Raw genomic sequence first — 21,507 nt, forward strand, 5'->3', positions numbered from 1 at the left:
CGTCACGCTCCGGTACCTTGACCTGATAAAACATCGACTCGATGTCCGCCATTATAGCTACTGTCTCCTCACGAAATCTTAAAAGCACACCAACTAACGCATTGTTCAAGTCGGGTCCTTGGAGCAGTTCACTATTCAGAGACCTATCCTGAAACGAAGCTGTGCAGTCGAAGACCACCCGCAACTTTCTTTTCTTTGGGTGATACACCCCGTGATGTGGTATGTAAAACAGTCTGTTGTCGTCACGGTTCAGCTGTTGAACTGGAACTTGGACAGCATAGCCCTTGTCAATGATGGTTTCCATAAAGCCCTTGTACTCTTCAAAGAATTCAGGATTCTTCTTGAACTTTCTAAGCAAACAGGCTATGCGCTGTTCAGCCACACAACGGTTATTAGGCATTTGGAGCTTCTCATTCCTGAGTGGCAGTCCAATGCTGTAATGCCCGTTCTCAAAAATTGTCGTTTTCTGCACAGATTGCAAAAACTGTTTGTCTTCATGAGACATCTCCTCTCGATCATCGTAGTTACGCTCTGGAAAATCAGTGTTATACTGTTGGACCAGCAGCTTTTCAATCTCCATCACAGAAATTCTGTTTACTGAAAAGGTAGGCGTTTCATTCATTGCATCATCCAGTTCTTTTCTTAAGGGCCCATTCACAACCCAGCCAATGGCAGTCTTCACGGCATAAGGGCCTCCATCCTCAGCATTAACAACGTGCCATGGCTCCATTGCTCTTGAACAGTTAGCTCCAATAAGCAGGCCTACATCTGCTTCTATCTCTGGCAAGCGTACTTCATTGAGATAAGGCCACTTCTGGATATCTGACTGTTTAGGTATGTTCTCGGTGTGAACAGGTATGTTGCTATGAGTGAACACCTTAGGTAACTCAATGAACTTGGTGTCTTCCAGCCCACACACTTCCAGGTCTGATATGATGAAACTGTTCATGAGCTTCTGTTCTCCAGGTTTGTCTTGACCCATGGTGCTAAGAAGTATTCGTGTTGGTTTCCCTTTAATGTTTAGTTTCTTTTGCAGGTCTTCTGTGCAGAAAGTTGCTGTGCTTCCCGGGTCCAGAAAGGCATATGTTTCAACACACTTGTCACTCCTTTTTGACTTGATCTTCACCGGTACTATTGACAGCACACATCCTGCTTCTCCGGCCCCCGTTAGGCTACAGGACTCTTGCAGAATAGACACTTGAGCACACGATACTTCACTTCCATGATGACCATCTTTCTATTCAGGTGAGACAGAACCTTCTTTTTTCATTATGTGCAAAATGTCTGGATGCTTTAAAGCACACTCTTTACACTCAATTCTTCTTTTGCAAAATTTGCTAAGATGACCCGGAATTAAACATCCAAAACACAAGCCCTTCAGTTTTAAGAAATCCACACGCTCTTTATGTGGTTGGTGTTTGATTTTGCTGCATGAGGCAAGGGTGTGAGATTGCTGGCAGTATAAACATGGCTTATCAAAGGCACTCACAGTTTTACTTGAGTTTGCTGACTTATCAAGCGTTTCTAGAGGCCCTTTGCTTTCGGTGGAAACATTGGTTGCAAAACTGCTTCCACGTACCTCTTTCCTTCCATAATGCTTTTCCTTTTGGTCAGTCTTTCCACTTGGGATTGGGCGGCTGTCTGAGATATTACCAAAGAGGGGATCCATCACTATTCTAGCTTGGCGGTCTATGTAGCTCACCAAATCAGCAAACTTTGCTCTCCTGCCTCTTCGCTCTTTCATGTCATAAGCTTCAGCTCGCCAACGTTCCTTCAATTTGTACGGTAGCTTAGACACCACTGTCCGTAAGTTGGTTGGGTTGTCCATCTCCTCTAAAAATTCGATGTCTTCCATGGTATTGCGACATCCAATCAAAAACATTGCATAGGCGCTCAATGCTTTCCCATCATCAGACTTCACTTGAGGCCATTTGAGAGCTTTGTCAATGTACGCGCTGGCAATCCGTAATTCATCCCCATAGTGCTTATGAAGTAGTCGCTTCGCCTCGCAGTATCCTTTGTTAGGTGTCATATGAGCACAGCTGCGAACAAGCTCTTGAGGTTCACCGGCCGTAAATTGTTCCAAGAAGTACAATTTGTCTTGATCATTGCTGGTTTTCTGCTCTATTGCGTGCTCAAACGCTCTCATGAAAGATTTGTATTGTAGCGCATCACCCTTGAACACAGGAATGTCCTTTGTTGGTAGATGAGACAGCTGCTGTTGTTTTACAAGTAGCTCAGTGATTACATTCTGTTTTTGCATAACCGCTAGTATGTCATCGCCTTTGTTAGGTTGAGCATTAGTGACATAATTGGAGACCGGTTGAGATGGCTGTTGTATTTGGGAGTGCTGTGTTTGTGGGTGAACATGAGTGTTCGTTTTAGCTTGCTGAGGAAGCATAATGCTAGTTCTTTCCTTCACGTGTCCACCTTGTGACTTTTGCACTGCCGCGTAGCTACTTAAACCATCTTCAGATCTTTCATATTCTTTAAGCACCTTTAATTTTGCTTTACTCTCAGCTAATGCAGTTTCCAGCTCTAACTCATCCTTTTCGGCTTTGATTCTAGCTGCTTCAAACTCAAGCTGTTGCATTTTCTTTAGCGCAGCAGCACGTTCGAGCAGGGCTGCATGTTCCGCTTCCTGTTTAGCTCTTGTTGACGATACTCGTGACACAGCTGAGGTGCGACTTACTTGTGATCCATGTCGGCTGGCATATGTGACATCGCAGATCCCCACCTGTGAAACGCTGTCATTTGGTTTAACAGTTTCTTGCAGATAATCAACCGCATTGTTTTCTTCTTGCAGTATCTTTTCCACTGGAAGTATGAGTTCATGCTCAGCTGCAATCCAATTTTTTGTCGTTTTCATAAATCCTCTGATTGTTGCCATTTTAGGTTCGAACCAGTTCTCTTGATCAGTTGTTTTTTCATCTTCAGTCAAAAGATTTGCAACTTCGTTGTTGAGACGGTTAAACTCATTTAGTGACGTTGCAAAATCATTTTCCATCATATTTTTCACACTTTGTAAATTTTGAGCATCACTCATCATTGTTTCTAACTCTTTTCTTTTGCTTGTTAGAGTTCCTAATGTTCTTCTTCTCAGTGCAATGCACCTCTGCAATCTCTCCTCTAATGCCTTCTCTGTCAGCTTATGTGACCTACCCTTTTCCATTGTATCCTCGATACATCTATGCTCATCTTCATCAGCCATCTTACAAATAGCAGAGTTAATGCTTTAGTTGAATGCAAACGTTACAAGCACTTCCTTCAAATTTACTTTTCTTAATAAACCGAGTGCAAAACAACTTCTTAACGATCGCCTTAACTCCACATTGACTGAATCAGAGCTTGCTATCAGCATACATTTTGCAGGGAGAAGTTACTTTCGTTTTCTTCCAAACTCACTCAATATCCTCGCGCGTCCGTATCACGTCTTTCAATCCGTACTTTTTCTCCTCGGTCTCCGTTTTTTGAAGAAAAAAGTCCCCACTTCAGCGCGCAGCGTCACTTCTCTCTTAGCTGACAGGCCAAAACCGCCGAGAAACTGCGGTCTGTTCGCGGCTCTCTGAGGCTCGTTTGCGGCGCTAAAGTCCGATCCGTTTCTTCAACCAGCAACAATTTTGCCACGTCCTCTTCGTTATTCAGGTAATCCAGCGCAGCTTCGTATTAGCTTAGTTTTTTGACTAAATATAGTGGCACCTAGTTTCTTCTTTTTCTTCTGTACCACTTTTTGAAGTCAGTCTAATACAACCAGTATTTGAAACACGAGCAAACCAAACGGTCTTCTTTTAAAATGTTTACTTCCAAAACAAAATTATAAAACAAAATTATACATAGACAATGGTACGCACGGTCAAAAAACTGTGTTGCTTCCAACGTCTCTAACTTCAAACTAAAACTAACTACATCCAATCGCTTACGCTATGACGTAGTGCTATCTGACTGGAAGCTCAAAATACTGAAATATTATCAAATCTAAACATTACTAAATCATGCATTACTAAACATTACTAAACCAATATATTTCTTATAAATGTTCTTTTACTGATTTTAAATTAAATTATTATTTCAGATGAACTAGTCCTTATGTGGCTCTTACACCGACTTTAAAAAGCAACTTTGGCCGCGGTCATCTGCGTGTGTAACGTTAATGGCGGTTGCGTCTCAAACTTTTCGCGCCGATCAGGTTCTAGTTCCCAGAATGCAACGCGTAATTCAAAATACGGGTAAAAGTCCTGTAAAAGACAAATACGGAAAATTCCTTCAAATTAATATGGTACATTGTACCGTATTTTTACGGAATTTTTTTACAGTGTAGGAAATGTAGTGAAGTAAAAGTAAAAGTTGACATAAATTTAAATAGCGAAGTAAAGTACAGATACGTGAAATTTCTACTTAAGTACAGTAACAAAGTATTTGTACTCCGTTACATTACAACACTGGTTGCTTCACAAATCGAGTCCAGGCAGAGATCAAGTCACTGGTTTCTTTTTAATAATCAACTCAAAACTCCAACACTTTTTAACCAAAACACTTTTCCAGCTTCTCTTTATGCTTTCTAACAAAAAACAGCCAGTCTCTCTGTCCTCATTAACAGCTTTTCTCCTTCACTCGCAACAGCCGTGTCCCTGGTAACTGTAGTTCGGGACCAGGTGGCCATCTTGGTTTGTAGTCCCCATTGCTGCAACCACCTAGATGGCATAGATATCATATAATAAAGGTTAGATGTCTCGTCCGCAAAAAAAAGAATAATTGAAATAGAAACATTATTTCAAGGTATTTAGGCCAACCGTCTCCATTGGCGTTGTATTGCCTGAAGCCGCCTCCTTGTCATTTCTGACTTCTAACAAAAAACAATGTCTAAAAGCTGCTATGTGACAAGATGTACAGCAAACAAGCTACAAAAACCCAGAAACAAGTGTTTATAAGCTGGTGACCCCAAAAAACAAGCGTTTAAGGACAAAAGTGGACACAGGCAATTGAGACCGAGCGTAACGTATCATATTACTCTGAGAACCTCGGCCACTGAGGGGAACGTAATCGTGACCGGGATAGCTTACAGAAATATAATATATAAAACTGACATTTAACTAAGTGACAACATGTTTACTGCACACGTAGTGTATTTTTAGTGCATACTGAGTGTCAGGATCCCACAATTAACCCATTCTTCCAGCGGATGCTCGTCTTATTGCCTGTATCCACTGTGGCATCGTGAGAGGTAGGCTATCACCAAAGTGTGGGTTGCTTCACAAATCGAGTCCAGGCAGAGATCAAGTCACTGGTTTCTTTTTAATAATCAACTCAAACTCCGACACTTTTTAACCAAAACACTTTTCCAGCTTCTCTTTATGCTCTCTAACAAAAAACAGCCAGTCTCTCTGTCCTCAGCTCATTAACAGCTTTTCTCCTTCACTCGCAACAGCCGTGTCCCTGGTAACTGTAGTCCAGGACCAGGTGGCCATCTTGGTTTGTAGTCCCCATTGCTGCAACCACCTAGATGGCCCATACCTTGCCTCTATGACATACCCTCTCACGATGCCACACCACCTTTGTCTCGCCACACACAACCTTTGTGTCGACACCTTATAAAAACTTATTTCTGTGTTCTTTAGCTTGTTTGCTGTACACCCTTCAGGGAAAATTTAAGGTTGATTATGTCCCTATCAACACATGACCAACATCACATGACTTTATTTTCTCTCAGCTTTTCTTGAAAAATTTGCATTAAAAACACTCAATCAGCCAAAGGAGGAATGATAGTTATAGGGTACTTTGACCTTTGACATTTTCACAGTTGTAGTTCTTGTGTTTCTCTTTCCTTCAGTGATTCTGCTTGTTAACAGCAGGTGTTCATCAGTGTCTGGATTCACTCTGTAAAGTGGACTATATCAGTAATAGTGTAGGGAATAGTGAATGAGGGTGTGATTCTGAACACTGATAATTCGGTTATAATGCAGTAGACAACTTTATCAAAAACAACAAATGTTACCCATAATGCATTGTTTTCTATGGTATATTACTGCTTTAATGGAAAAATGGTAAGTTACTGTTCGAGATTGGCGTTTTTTTTACATCACAGTTTTACAGTTTAGGTCTGAGAATTAAAGATTGATAATTTACTGAGTGAATTCAACAGTTCAATCACGGGTGTCACAGGCGGATCCACAAACAACAGCTTCTTCTTTGCTGCTTTTTAAGGCCCCATTAAACGGCGAGGGTGAAATGTCCGTTTATAAAAATAGCCGGCCACGTGTAAACGTAGCCTAAGCTAAGTTGAACTGCATTAGACTGTCATAAATATTCACATACAACTTTTAAATCTTACTCTACAACAGTTCCTAACACAAAGCATCACATCCTGAAGATTTGGATTATAGCATAAAATATTGTATATTTCATGAAAGCCTATTAATAAAATTATGCCCCATGATAAACAAAATTAATTAAATATTGCATGATTATGGTTAAAACATATAATCAATTCAATATTTTAAACTGTGGTATTTTTTTTTATTAATCTTTGAAATGGCAAGTCATAACAGATGAAACATTATAATTTCAAATGAAGTAAATTGTAAATCAGTAAAGTCAACTGCATTATAGTGCACTTAACTGGCCTGGTTTGGATCAGATGATCTCTGTATTGATCTGAGATAGAGGTCTGCATTCCCGCGGCTGTCCCGCGGGAACCGCGGGACCCGACCAGATATTTTGCGCCGCGGGATTAAATTTCCGACTAAAACACGGTAGCGGTCGGTAACTCTGGTGTAATTTGAACGGGAGCGGTCGGTCATTCAATATCACGTTCTTTAAATAACAATAACACGTTCAATATCACATCCTTTCAGAACAGCATATCTTCGCTTTACTTCATCTTAATCTTATCGACCACCCGGTATACAGCCTGTCCTGCACTCAGGACCGTTATGCACGCGCTGCACGCATCGCATGGACCAGTTCTTTCTGCGTCATGCATTGTATTGGCGGGGTCTGTGCGCGCAGCATGTGCATAACTGTCTTCATATCCATCCTGCCGTCTTGCGGGCATTTGCGGGCGGGAGCGGGCCATAATATCACAGATCGCGGGCGGGAGCAGGACTAAAAATTACAAATCTTTGCGGGAACGGGCGGGAGCGGGACTGAACACTGCGGGAGCGGGCGGGAGCGGGACTGAACATTGTGTCCCGCGCAGGTCTCTAATCTGAGACACACTCCTCACACCAGCAACCGGCCCTCGTGTTGTTTGCCGTGATCATGCTGTGCCATCATTGCCACACGCGGCTCAGCTCCGGCTGACAGGAGACATTGCAGACAGAGTATTGAACAGGACAAGCTCTCTGTCACACCTGACGAGGTAAGAAGCCCAAATATTAGCCCCTTCGAAATACAAGACTCAATGCTGTTTGCTCTGTGACCTCTGCCGCTTTTATTAATGTTGTAAAAAAGGCCCCCTGGTGGTCGCTAAGCATCAGACACTTTACTGTGACTTTCTCTCTCCTACTGGATGACGCCTCGCTTCACCTGGACTCTTAGCCAATCACAAGTCGACTCAGGCTCGCTGCACGCTTGTAGCATTCTGTCCGAGACTTTTTGCCAGTATTGTACGCTGACTGCACAGACTTACAACCCGCCTTAATACAACTGTCCTACTTTTGTGTGCGTCTTTACAAGTAAGAATCAGTATTTCGTTGTTCTTATATTGTCATTGTTAAAGCTAGGTTGGTAGTGTTTTCTCTGTTTAGTGTACTAAATATAAGCTCAGCTTGCATGCCGGCTAGGCCTCGTGTTGTTATGCTTCTTTCTAGCGATGTATAGGTTGTCACTCAGGCATTATTCTTTGGTTACACATCGTAGAATACCAGTTAAGCACCTTCTGCGCATAGTTTGTGAGTTATCGCGGTGATATTCGCCTTCATTCCAGTTAATTTGCTATAGAGCACGCACCTCCCGCATGTACGCTGGTTGTCACGTGACACTAGAAAAAGCCTGGTGTAGTTATTTATGCGACCAGCAGAGGGAGCCATTGTATTGCGAATGGTTTATCCTTTCTCATTGTTATGATTGAGCTCAAGAATAAGCTATTTAGACCCGCAGAACAGCTTTGTTCATTATTTTAATGCCAGTTTCGGCCATGTTAAACTGTTATTGTATTTTATTCCTGCTATATTATTAGAAAGGATACAGTTAATACAAATAGAGGTTTGTTGCATGATAATCATTAATTTGCATTCAACTAATGGTTATTGTTTTTATTTATTTATCTGTTTCAGAACCACACATCAATGTACACATTCAATCATGCAGTTGTAAATTCAATAAACACTTCTGATGAAGAAATCTTGCTTGATTCTGACCGATCACCCGCTGTGAGCTCTAATTGACGATCCACAAACTATCTAAATCAAAAAAGCCAGTCTTCTTCTGCACAAATGTCGACTGTCATTGAGGTTTTAGTCAGTTGCTCAATGTGACCTCTAGATGCCAGAAAAGCTGCTCTGAAGTATCGATGCTCACAGGGACTGAGGACTAGAGATGCGCGGATGGCCTATTATTTAATCCGCAACAGCATCACAAAACTCATCATCCATCTGCCATCCATCCGCACCAACATTTTTGACCAATTTTCAAAACCGCACCCGCCCACCATCCGCTGATTGGCCGATGCAAGGCGCTGCTGATGACAGCCGCGAGACTAGAAAGCTCTTACCTCAGAATATCAGCAATGGGGCGTTTCTCCTGAAGTCCACGATCATCTCCACTGTTTTAAGCGTTTTAAAGGGTTAGTTCACCCAACAATGAAAATTACCCCATGATTTACTCACCCTTAAAGGCACACCACAGAACTTTTGGCCACTAGGGGCGCTAGACCTGTAACTTTCACGTCTAGTGCCCCTAGAGGCCACAAGCGCCGCAGCACTGTCGCAAAAGTAAAGAACACATCCACTTAATAAATTAATTGCACAAAAGTGAACAGAAAATAACTGGTCAGGTAAGTCGCATAGACCAGGGGTGCCCAACCCTGATCTTTAGATCGGACTTACGTCGTCTTATTTGTGATTTTCCTGTAGTAAACTATGAGTTTGAATCTAAAATCATATAAGCCTCTAATAATAGACATTTGTATCTAAAATCATATAAGCCACGAATAATACACACATAAGTTATATGAATGTGTAAAAGGACAAACAAACTAAAGCCTACAAATAACGGCAGTAGGTTTTGACATATCAGTTTTGTTACACGAATTCTCGACTTCGCAGTAAATATTACATTATATATCCATTTTTATGCCGATGTTTATGTTTTATTTTCAGTCATCGTTGTCTTCGCCCCTTGAATAATCTTCAGAGTCCCCTCCCGAAACAGGAGGAAAGCCGGGGAGAAACAAGAGAGCCTCTCGTTTTTCCGCGAGCACGATCCCTCTCGCGTTTTCTCTTTCTTGCCTCCTCAGGAGCAGTTTTAAACTTTTTTCTTGCCTCAGCCATGGCCAGGAGTCGAGCAGGCGGAAAAATAGTAGCAAAAGCGTTAGCTCCTTGAGCATATCAGAGCTTGTGGTCACGTGACGGTCGTAAAGTGATTCGTTCTCCAGGTCACATGACCTGTCCAAAGACGGTCCGTCTCCTCCAAACTTACATAGGAGGTATTTCAAGAGGGCAGCCCCGCTCGGAGCATTGATAGTGTCGAACACTGTATATTGGCCTGAATAATCATTTAAAACAACTCATATGCTTCAACTCTTTAGGTCAAAAGTTCCACGGTGTGCCTTTAAGTGTATATGACATTCTTCTTTCAGACGAACACAATCAGAGTTATATTAAAAAATGTCCTGGATCTTCCAACCTTATAAACATATGATGCTGTTTTTATGCTTTAGTAGAGTGAAAAAGTTACATACAGCGCCTTTAAACTCAGATCTTGAATAATTTGCAGTCCTGTGGCTTCCTCTAGTGCACAACATTAGTGGGTTATGAATCGCATTGATATATATATATAGCTGATTTTTTTTAATGATTACACATTTTTTAATGATTACTTTTTTTACTGATAATATACCCTCAAATTCACTAATTCGTGGTACCTATTATTTCATGCTTTATCAGTTGAATAAACTTGCTATGAACTCTAAACAACCAAGTTTAAAAACATTTCAAATACTTTTTTTTGTGTGATCATGTTGATGTTTATAGATGTTTTGTCGTTTTGTTGTACATTTATTTATTGCAGACAAAATAGGTTTAGAACACACAGGCATGAAAACATAATTTAAAAATCTCCTGTAGACATCATCACGTATGTTAAAATAAAGTATACAATTAGGCTATGAGAGCTATAAAATTTTAATAAATAAAAACATAAGAATAATCAAAATTAACAATTAAAACGGAGCTATAGGCCTATAGCTAATGCAATTTAAGGACGCTTTATAATAAAATAAATAAATGAATAAATGCAAATATTCTTATCATATTAGTCTTATTATTCTTGGTATATTAGTCAATTTGAAAGACTAAATTATGAAATCAAAAATGTGTTGTGAACAGTATTTGGCGCGTCTTTGACCATTGCTGGCTGTCTGCCGATGACGTCACCGCCCGCTCGCGCCGTCTCTTCAGTCAGAGTTTCAGCGTCGAGTCTTCTGAGGTGAGGAGAACAGTTCACGGTATTTCTCATCTTTACACAACCATAAACACACTTTATACAGTTTGATTAAGCGACAGACTCGTTTCTGTGTTGTTTTCATCGATCACAGCGATACTTGTGCGTCTTTTCTGGCGTCTTCTCACTGAAATAAACATGTAGTGCAGCAGCAGCGAGCATGAGGAGAATATGTTGAGTTCATTCATGAGCGATTTTATGTTGGTTTCGATGTTTGGAGTGAGAAATTTTACTGAATGTCAAGTCAAAAGTAAAAGTTTGAGATATGTGACTGTGAGAGCAATTGATTTCAAGTGTTGCTGTTACCATTTTATTTCTGCTCTTTTCACATCTTTGCCAGATCAAATGTGTTTTTTTAGTGTAACTTTACAATATACTAGAGCAAATACATGGTAACAGTAATTACCAGTATTATCTTTTTTTAGTAGAGCAGTTTTATAGGCTTTTATTATATATCCTAAATCAAATAATCCGTTTTTAACGGTTAAACACTCAGAATAAAGTGAGACGATCTGCTGATGATCCTGAATGTCTTGTTGAATGAGTGTTGATAGTCTCATCAATATTAACAGATCTGCTGAAAATTGTTTGTATTTTGTAAGTCTTGTAGACTTGTGGTGCTATTTCGGTGTTATCAGAACAAAAAGCTGTTGGATGAGAATGAGCAGAATTTAGTTATGTATCTAACTCTAATCTAATTAATCTGACTCCATTTAAGTTATTGCTGATCTTGAACCTCTTAGTCTTTAAAAGTAAAAGTCTTTCTTGGAACTAAAACATAGGATTTAACCAGAATAATTTAAGTTATAATTACTTCAGCTTTGAGGAAATATTCTCAAAGCCTTTTTAAGCAGGCTAAGTTTATTACGGCACGTTTAAATATACCGACAGTAGAATGGACCAACATACGGTATAGAAAAACTTTCCTTTTCTTCTTATACCCAGAGCAAGACATTGTTAAACACGAGTGTAACATCAACACTGACACCTAAAGACTATAAATCTGAAGGCTAATGGCTGGTGATCAAGAGAAGTACATTAACATGTTTGTTCTCCTCTATGCATGTTTACACAGCTGTGCCTAGATTGTACATTAGGATACTTAATCTCTATTAAGTTCAGCACATTTCTGTTCAGTTTATAAGCTGCCAGATGAGACCAAACATGTTAGGACACACTAGTAGATCAATAGTATGTAGTGGGAAGAACTTTAAACTACTTTTGAAGTGATAACTGCTGTACTAGGGCAGTAAATAGGCTAGTTATACCCATATTTCACATCAATAGTTCCAGTTTTCCCCTCATTTATTATGCTGATGTCCAGGGCCGGCTCTAGCCCTTTGGTTGCCCTAGGCGAGATTGAGTTTTGCGCCCCTGTAACGTAACGGCAACCCTAGAGGGAGCCCGCGCCCTAGAGATGCGCTATTATTTTATCCGCAACCGCATCACAAAACTCATCATCCGTCCGCCATCCATCCGCACCAATGTTTTTGACCAATTTTCAAAACCGCACCCGCCCGCCATCCGCTGATTGGGCGATAGAAGCCGCGGGACTAGAAAGCTCTTACCTCAGAATATCAGCAGTGAACTCCGTCTCCGATCGGCGCACAGGGACAAAAATAAACAAATAGCCTAAATTAAACGCACTTCGGCAAACCTGACCTTATCTGATAGGCTACTGTACAATATTTTCATTGTAGCCTAATAGAAAACGCATTTTGGCACATCATTTCAACATGCTGCTATTTAGCCTACTACTAATTAATGCCTATTTCACTTAATTTTTTTTTAGCAAATATAGCTAAAAAGCTATATTTGCAAATATAACTAAATATAGCAAATATAGCTAAAAATTAAGCAAATAAAGCTTCATCATTTCATTGGTGTCAGCAGACTGATGGTATGTATTGGTTATATATGGGCCTCTGTACATTTATTTCTGTCTTTATGCTTTCAACTGTTTTTCTTACCAATACTAATATTTATTTTTTAATTTACATTACATTATTTTTGTTATTTTCTGTATTTCTTGATACCTGCCTATATTTTAATGAAGAAGCACGATAATGTTCAGGTTAGCAATAAAATAAGTTGTGTATGAGCATCAGTTACAGTTGACAGACAAATAGACATTAATGCTTAGATGTGATATTTCATATCTTTTTTTTAAACTGATATATTTTTGATTTTGGCAGATCACTGCAGTCACATCATCAGTGAAGCTCCTCCCACTGCAATCACATCATCAGTGAAGCTCCTCCCACTGGAGTTCAGCAATAAATGCTGTAAATTCCCATCAGCTGCAAGTGAAGTCGAGCATGAAAGCATCAGGAAGAGCTGAAATCTGCAGAGACTGAGTTTATTAAAGAGGACAGTGAGAACACGAGTGATCCAGAACCCTGCAGAATGAAACACACTGAAGATCCTGGAGAACAAAGAGGTTGGTGTTTATTCAGATTTAGATAAACAGTTAAACTATGAAATGGGTACAAATGTTTTTTTTTTTGGTTGTTTTCAAGAAATGGTCAGTAATGGGAGGTTTATAAACTTATATACTGATTGTCAGCATCATGTCAAACTAAATATTTTAGCTCTCTAACATACATTAATATCTCGTGCACAACAATGTTGCAAAATTTGCGACTTTTTTTTTTTTTCATTTCATTTCATTTCGCGCAGGCTTTAAGTTAAATTTTACCAAATATTAAGATGTTAAAGTTTAGGTATAGACCTTTAGTATTGAGTTTAAATTAAAACGTGATATAAATATTGCATAACACACGCCATCACCGAATTCACGGGTGTTTAATAACTTCAATAGTTATTAAGCATCGGCTGATTCAAGTTTTTCTTCAAACAAAGCGACAAAAGTAATTTTCTGATAAATCATCGTACACGGATGCACTTTTTTTTGTTGTACAAACAGATTTTGAGGGTCGCTTATAGAAAGATGAAAGAAAGGTCGATAAAGAAAACATTTATATTATTAAATTATATATTATTAAATAAAAAATGCCACGAAACAAAGACAAGAATGAACACACACAATAAATTATCAATGGAGATATCACCCTCTCTCTCTCTCTCTCTCTCTCTCTCTCACTCACTCACACACACACACACACACACACACACACACACACACACACACTGACTCAGAGGTTAGCGTGAGAGAGAAACACTTCAGGAAACTTTCAGGATCTTTTGTTTAAATGTATGGACATCTATGTTAGGAGCTACTTGTTCAACTCTCTAAAAATGTAAGATGGATTTATTTCTTGTTTCAGTAGATTTTTAGTAAGATATTTATTTTAATGAACTGAATGGTTTTGAACTTTAGTTAAATTAGTAAGATGTTTATTTTATATTATAAGCATTTATATACCTTTTAAATTATGTGTTTTTTTCAACTTTAGTTAAATTAGTAAGATTTTTATATTATAAGCATTTATATAATAATAATATGTCTAATTTATATAGCGCCTTTCCCAAGCTCAAGGACGCTTCACAATAACAGTAGAGAACAGACAACAATTTCAAACATGAGTGGACAATAGACATTTGCCCAGTCCAAGCGATCGCAGTTGCGTTTCGCAGTGCAAGTGTAGTAAACAGAAACAATAGTAATCAACAACATTAATCATCATAATGACAGTAAAGAACAAACAATACATTTGGACAATAGACATTAGCCCAGTTCATGAAAGGAGCGTTTGCAATTGCATATCGGTTTGCAAGTGGAATACAAACAGAAACAGTAACAAAAAACAAAAGACTACAGAGAGCATGGAAGATCGGCAGCTGAAGCAAAGGTCTGGTGCAACAGACTAATGCTGCGTAAGGAAACTGGTTAAGAAAAACATGTCAAGAAAACGTCATGACGGATAATATTTTTTAAACAGATGGGTTTTGAGTTTAGACTTGAATTCGTGCAGTGTTGTTGTTGTCCTAAGAGCCAGTCGAAGAGAGTTCCATAGCTTAGGGGCTATAACTGAGAAAGACCTGCCACCCATGGATGAAAGGCGAAATCTCGGCTCACAGAGGAGTTCACAGCCAGAAGTTCGGAGAGGTCGAGGGGGAATATAAGGAGAAAGTAAATCAGAGAGATATGAAGGAGTAAGACCATTGAGTGACTTAAAGGTAAGCAGAAGAATTTTGTAAGTAATACGAGAAGACACGGGTAGCCAGTGTAGGTCAAACAGAATTGGAGTGATATGAGCGGATCGTTTAGTGGAAGTTAGCAGTCTAGCGGCAGAGTTTTGAATATATTGCAAACGTGAGATAGAGTGTGCTGGTAGTCCGGAAAAAAGAACATTACAGTAGTCGAGGCGAGATTTGATAAACGCATGTACCAGCGATTCAGCGTCTTTTGGGGTGACATAGGGACGGAGTTTGGCAATGCGGCGGAGTTGAAAAAATGCAGCTTTACAGAGTTGACTAATATAGGCGTCGAGGGTCAGTGAAGGGTCCAGAGTGATACCCAAGTGTTTGACAGTGGCAGATGGAATAATGGATGTAGCTTCAAGGTCAAGTGTGGGAATATTAGTTATATTTTTTGTTAGAGATGGTGGACCAGTAATTAAGATTTCTGTTTTAGTCAGATTCAAACTGAGGAAGTTGCAGTTCAGCCAGGTCTTTAGTTCATCAATACATGATGATAGTGATGTAGTGTGTCTGTTCTACATCTAGTGATGTAGTGTGTCTGTGTATATACCTTTAAAGAATGTTAAAGGATGTAAAGAAACTCTCTCACTTTCACCGTGCTGGAATGTGGAGGAGTGTGATCATGTCAGAGGGCGCGCGCACGAACAGACACACAGACACACACACACACACACACACACACACACACACACACACAGAGACGTGCGTGCCCAGGGCTCGCAAAATCGCCCGCCCGACGTCCCGGGGCTATTGTGTTTTCCAGTCGGGCTACCAAAATGCATAACCGGCCTGCCCGACGGGCTTTCTGAACTAGTGTTCGCTTCAGTCTTGTTATAATCAGATTCAGCGCGTTCTTCGTCTTCAATCCGCAGTGGCGCCGAACAGAGCGCACGTCAGAAACAGAGGACAGTGTGTGTGTGTGTGTATCTGAGCCTCATTGGTCTGTCACTGCTCGTCAATGTCAGAATATTAGAGATTACCAATCAAATCAAAGTAGGCGGGATTTATATTCACAGAAGCTACTGAGCGCGAATTTGAGCAGAGGGACTCGACGGTTCAGTTTATGGTCAAGTGCGATAATGTAAGTAGCTAAACTAAATATTTCACATTTGACTTTTTTTTTTAGGTCATAAATGTTAAACAAATGACAAATTATCAGGCAACGAATTTACTTGTTTAATTTCGCCATTTTGAACTGAAAATAGGCCTTTGTAACGTGACTCGTGGAATGTAATTCGTTTAACGTTACTGTCATTGTGAGGGGACGAGAAACAAAGCCGTTTTCATCTTGTTAGGCACAATATTAATAACGAATGTGTATTGTGTACATGTTGAGAATTAATATAGTACAATTTGTAGCATTCAGTAAATTAAAAAAGTTCAGCTTTAGGAGGGGAAGAGACAGGGCAAGATGAGGAGACAGAGAAAAAGACAGAGTGATGGATAAGAAGTGAGAGCAGGTATTGACAAATAGGCCTACTGCCCGCTGACATGGTTTTAAAGCTATTTCTTATCCTTTTTTGGCCTTCAAACGTCTTGAAATGCACATATCAGAGAAATAAAAAATTTGAACCCCCTAACAACCTTACATTTAGGACCTATTTGATTATAAAGCCCTGTCTACGGCCCTGTATTAAGATCAATAATGAATGTGTACATATTGTGAATACATTTAATAAACTTAGTTAGGCTACCTAGCTTTCCTAGTAGCTTTCAGTAAATTAACGTGTCTAAGAAAATGATTCATAAATCAACCTATCAGCTGACCCCAAGTTTACTTTCGTCATTGACAGACAAAAATGAAAAGCCTATCAGTCAAAGCTCAGCTTTAGGACGGGAAGAGCCAGAGCAAGAGAAAAACAAAGAGAAAAAGAGTGATGCTGATGAGGAGAGAAAAATAATCAGCTGTGTGACATGGTTTTAAAGCTATTGTTGTCCAATTTTTTTGGCATTCAAAACATCTTAAAATGCATATATGTAGATTAGAGAAATCAAAATTTTCTCGGGCCCCCGAACACCCCTAACTAGTCTACCTCACATTTGGGACCTCAGTGATGATAAAACCCTGCCATCTGCATGTTAATGAAACTAGTTAATTGTGAGCGTTAGACCCTAACCCAAAGTGTTACCTTTTTTTAAATTTATTTTTTCATACCCTCATTGGGGGCTGAGCCACAGACAGATTCATGTTCCATACTGGTCACACACATTTCACTTCAGAGAACCAGATGTATATTTGTATTGATGATTCTAATTTGATTATTTTATATCCAATTGTTGATATTTGTGTTTTGAAAAAGTTGTTGATTCATGTTTTGACTCCTAACCAATTTTCTACATTAAAAATTGTCTTTTTATGTGGGCTAGTAAAATTAATTTCGGGCTACCAAAAACTGAAGAGTGCCTGCCCGAAGGGCTACCAGCGATTTAGAAATTCTGCGAGCCCTGGTGCCCGTCCTGGTTTTCTTCAGCTCTCTAAAACATGTCAGATGATTTTTATCTAAACTGCTTTAACTAGCCTTGTTATGGCCCTCAGTAATTAAAAAGTCTTTAGTAAAACAAATGAAATATCTAAAAGTTGGTGTCAAAATTTGGAAGTATTGTATATTTCAATGGTTTCATTATTCAACTTAAATTAATAGTTCTCACTATAGAAACATGGCATTTCTCTGTAATGTTTTTAAAAATTTGAAGATCAGTGGACCTCATTTATGATAATATTATGTAGCTGTTGTTTATTACATAATTTTTATGTCCAAAAATGATTTTGATGTACTGAAAATAAAAATGTAACTTTTTTTCTTTCATTTCAGACCTGATGGAAGGGAGTGAGGAACTGAGTGAAGTGGAGGAGGAACATCATGTCCAACCTGGAGAAAAACATTTGAGTCGCTCAAAGACTAAACAGACATTTTTAAAGAAAACAAGAGCCAAGAAATCTTTCACCTGCACTCAGTGTGGAAACAGTTTTACAACCAAACAGCGTCTTGATGTTCACATGAGAGTTCACACTGGAGAGAAGCCGTTCACATGTGATCAGTGTGAAAAGAGATTCTCACACAAGCAAAGTCTTAAGGCTCACATGATAGTTCACACTGGAGAGAAGCCGTTCATGTGTGAACACTGTAAAATGAGATTCTCACACAAACAAAATCTTAGGTCTCACATGAGAGTTCACACTGGAGAGAAGCCGTTCATGTGTGATCAGTGTGAAAAGAGATTCTCAAACAAACAAAGTCTTGAGCTTCACATGAGAGTTCATACTAGAGAGAAGCCTTACGCATGTCATCAATGTTGGAAGAGTTACACACAAAGGGCACACCTTAAAGGACACATGAAGACCCACACTGGAGAAAAGCCGTTTACATGCAATCAGTGCGGGAAGAGTTTCATAACCAAACAATGTCTTGAGCTTCACATTAGAGTTCATACTGGAGAGAAGCCGTTCTCGTGTGATCAGTGCGGGAAGAGTTTCACATACAAACGTCGTCTTAATATTCACATGAGGATCCACACTGGAGAGAAGCCGTGTGATCAGTGTGGAAAGAGTTTCGCAGATTCATCACACCTTAAATTACACATGAGGATCCACACTGGAGAGAAGCCTTACTCATGTGGTCAGTGCAGAAAGAGTTTCAGTCAATCATCATCCCTTGAGGTTCACATGAGGACCCACACCGGAGAGAAGCCGTTCACATGTGATCAATGCGGCAAAACATTTCTTAGTGCATCAGAGCTGAAGACACACCTGACAGTTCATACGAAGGAGAAGCCACATTCATGTTCTGTGTGTGGAAAGAGTTTTTCACTGCTGCAAAGTTTACATACACATGAGAAAATTCACACTGGTGTGAGAGAGTACATGTGCTTTAAGTGTGGGAAGACTTTTACTTTTGTGAACAGTTTAAAACTGCACCAGAGAATTCACACTGGAGAAAAACCTTACAAATGTTCACACTGTGACAAGAGATTCAATCAGCCATCAAATCTGAAAACACATGAGAGGATCCACACTGGAGAAAAACCTTACAAGTGTTCACACTGTGACAAGAGATTCAGTCTGTTGACAAATCGGAAAATGCATGAGAAGATCCACAGCAAAGAAAAGCTGCACACGTGTGATCAGTGCGGAAAGAGTTTCTCTATTAAAACTCACCTGAAGCTACACATGAAGATCCATAAAGTGGAGAAACCACATCACCGCAGTCTGAGATCCCGGTAAGTAGTTTATCTTTATTTGCTGAGAAACAAAAGTCTCTTCTGTGTAAGTTAGTTTCCCAACAGCCATGATGAGCAAGATTACATTTTGTTGGTTGATTGGTATCTACTAACTCATGTTCACACCAACACGAAAGTTCAGTCCCATTTTCACAAGTAATTTTTTTTGTTCAGACCAATGCAAAAAATGGCAGTAGATCCAAATTCACTCTCTCACTTAAGGTGGCGCGCCTGGAAAAGCAGAAATAAAGCTCTATACAAAGCAGTGCAGCGCAACTTTCTGTTTCTGACACCGACTTGTTATGGAGAAGAATGTCAAACCGCATTGGTTTGCTGTAATCTATTGTTCCACAAGGTGGCAGCACTGGCCCGGGCTGTTGTTTCCCAATATAAAACCAAACTAAAGGAACGGAACAACGACAACAAACGCCTACATTAAAAATCAATTGTGTGAGGGGGTTAAGAGATAGCTAAACCTTTAGTGTAAAAGATTACAGAACATGGTTTCACATAATTTGATGGTCCTTGAACACGTTCTGTTGACTATAAATAACGTTGCACCTACATGTCTACTAACTCCATTAGATTAGTAGAGTATTGGTAGAGTCCGTAGAATGTCTAGAACGCAACTATGAACTCATGATTTCATGATCAACTGGTTGTTTGCATAAAATAGTCCATACAAACTAACTGGATTAATTTGTCTTTTAGACCTGATAAACGTGATCAAGAAAGGAAAGACAGAAGCCAAAAAATGCCTTAAATCAAGGCTGAAGATTCACATGAGGATCCACAGCGGGGCAAAACCTTACACATGTGATCAATGCAGGAGCTGAAGAAGAGGCCGTAACACTTTTAAGAGAGACATGAATCTAGTGTACATTATTACCTCGTTCTTCATTGTTTTTCTTTAGAACATGTAGTTTCTCTTCCACTTTTACTCTCCCATGCAAACGCAAAATATGGGGACGCGATCACGTGGACATTACGCTGGAAACGCAGCTATTGTAGCTACGGAGTATTTTTCAGAGAACACAATTCCAACATATTGAAATATAGTTATATTTAAGTGACGAAATATAGTTATTTTTAAGTGACCCAATACAGTGTCCTCAGGGTCATTTTTATGCAACACAGGCTCATTGGTAAAAATGTTCCTCTGGCAACATTTTTGCAAAATACGTACATATCACTGCAGTTTATAAAAGAAATGAACACTAGAGGCAGTAAAACAACAAGCACGTTTAATAGTTTACATACACAATTATGACTACAGGGGCAGATTATGGATTAATAAAGGCTTATTTTCACACGACTTCTTGAACAATTATGGTCTGACCTCAAAACACTTTTTACCATTCACTTCAGACACAATGCACAAATAAACAATCTACTGTACCAAACTGGTTGAACATGAGTTGTCAAACATACTAATGTCCCCTGCCCACTAATGTCCCCTAATGCCCCCTGCCCACTAATGTCCTCTAATGCCCCCTGCCCACTAATGTCCCCTGCCCACTAATGTCCCCTGCCCACTAATGTCCTCTAAAGCCCCCTGCCCACTAATGTCCTCTAATTTCCCCTGCCCACTAATGTCCTCTAATGCCCCTGCCCACTAATGTCCTCTAATGCCCCCTGCCCACTAATGTCCTATAATGCCAACTGCCCACTAATGTCCTCTAATGTCCCCTGCCCACTAATGTCCTCTAATGTTCCCTGCCCACTAATGTCCTCTAATGCCCCCTGCCCACTAATGTCCCCTGCCCACTAATGTCCCCTGCCCACTAATGTCCTCTAAAGCCCCCTGCCCACTAATGTCCTCTAATTTCCCCTGCCCACTAATGTCCTCTAATGCCCCTGCCCACTAATGTCCTCTAATGCCCCCTGCCCACTAATGTCCTATAATGCCAACTGCCCACTAATGTCCTCTAATGCCCCCTGCCCACTAATGTCCTCTAATGCCAACTGCCCACTAATGTCCTCTAATGCCCCCTGCCCACTAATGTCCTCTAATGCCAACTGCCCACTAATGTCCTCTAATGTCCCCTGCCCACTAATGTCCTCTAATGCCCCCTGCCCACTAATGTCCTCTAATGCCAACTGCCCACTAATGTCCTCTAATGCCCCCTGCCCACTAATGTCCACTAATGCCCCCTGCCCACTAATGTCCTCTAATGTCCTCTGCCCACTAATGTCCCCATGCCCACTAATGTCCCCATGCCCACTAATGTCCCCTAATGTCCCCATGCCCACTAATGCCCCCTGCCCACTAATGCCAGGACAGCAGGAAAATATTTCTCTTTGTTTCCCAAACTTAAGACCAAATGGCCAATAAACCCTGTGGTGACCCCAATGCATAAATCCACAGCCTTATCAGGAAACGAAGGATGCTAAGGCATCTCCATGGCCCGGAATCACCATAAACCTTAAACCAGGGACACTTCCTTTCTGCAGATGGAAATTCCA

At 40.0% G+C, this 21,507-nt stretch overlaps 1 protein-coding gene across 2 annotated transcripts; it reads left to right on the plus strand.

The window, feature by feature from the left end:
• Positions 1 to 10,519: 10,519 nt before the first annotated feature.
• On the plus strand, positions 10,520 to 20,438 carry LOC306988375 (uncharacterized protein). Of its 2 annotated transcripts, none has more exons than XM_079593311.1 (4): positions 10,520 to 10,644; positions 12,855 to 13,099; positions 17,637 to 19,041; positions 19,753 to 20,438. In XM_079593311.1, the coding sequence occupies exons 2-4, from the start codon at positions 13,066 to 13,068 to the stop codon at positions 19,802 to 19,804; spliced, it is 1,491 nt and encodes a 496-aa protein (XP_079449437.1). In that variant the 5' UTR covers positions 10,520 to 10,644; positions 12,855 to 13,065; the 3' UTR covers positions 19,805 to 20,438. The 2 variants fall into 2 exon arrangements, with proteins under 2 accessions (XP_079449437.1, XP_079449438.1); XM_079593312.1 differs by having other exon boundaries at positions 10,630 to 10,663.
• Positions 20,439 to 21,507: the final 1,069 nt, after the last annotated feature.

The sequence above is a fragment of the Phoxinus phoxinus genome, assembly GCF_949152265.1.
Source record: "Phoxinus phoxinus genome assembly, chromosome: 1".
Taxonomy (NCBI): domain Eukaryota; kingdom Metazoa; phylum Chordata; class Actinopteri; order Cypriniformes; family Leuciscidae; genus Phoxinus; species Phoxinus phoxinus.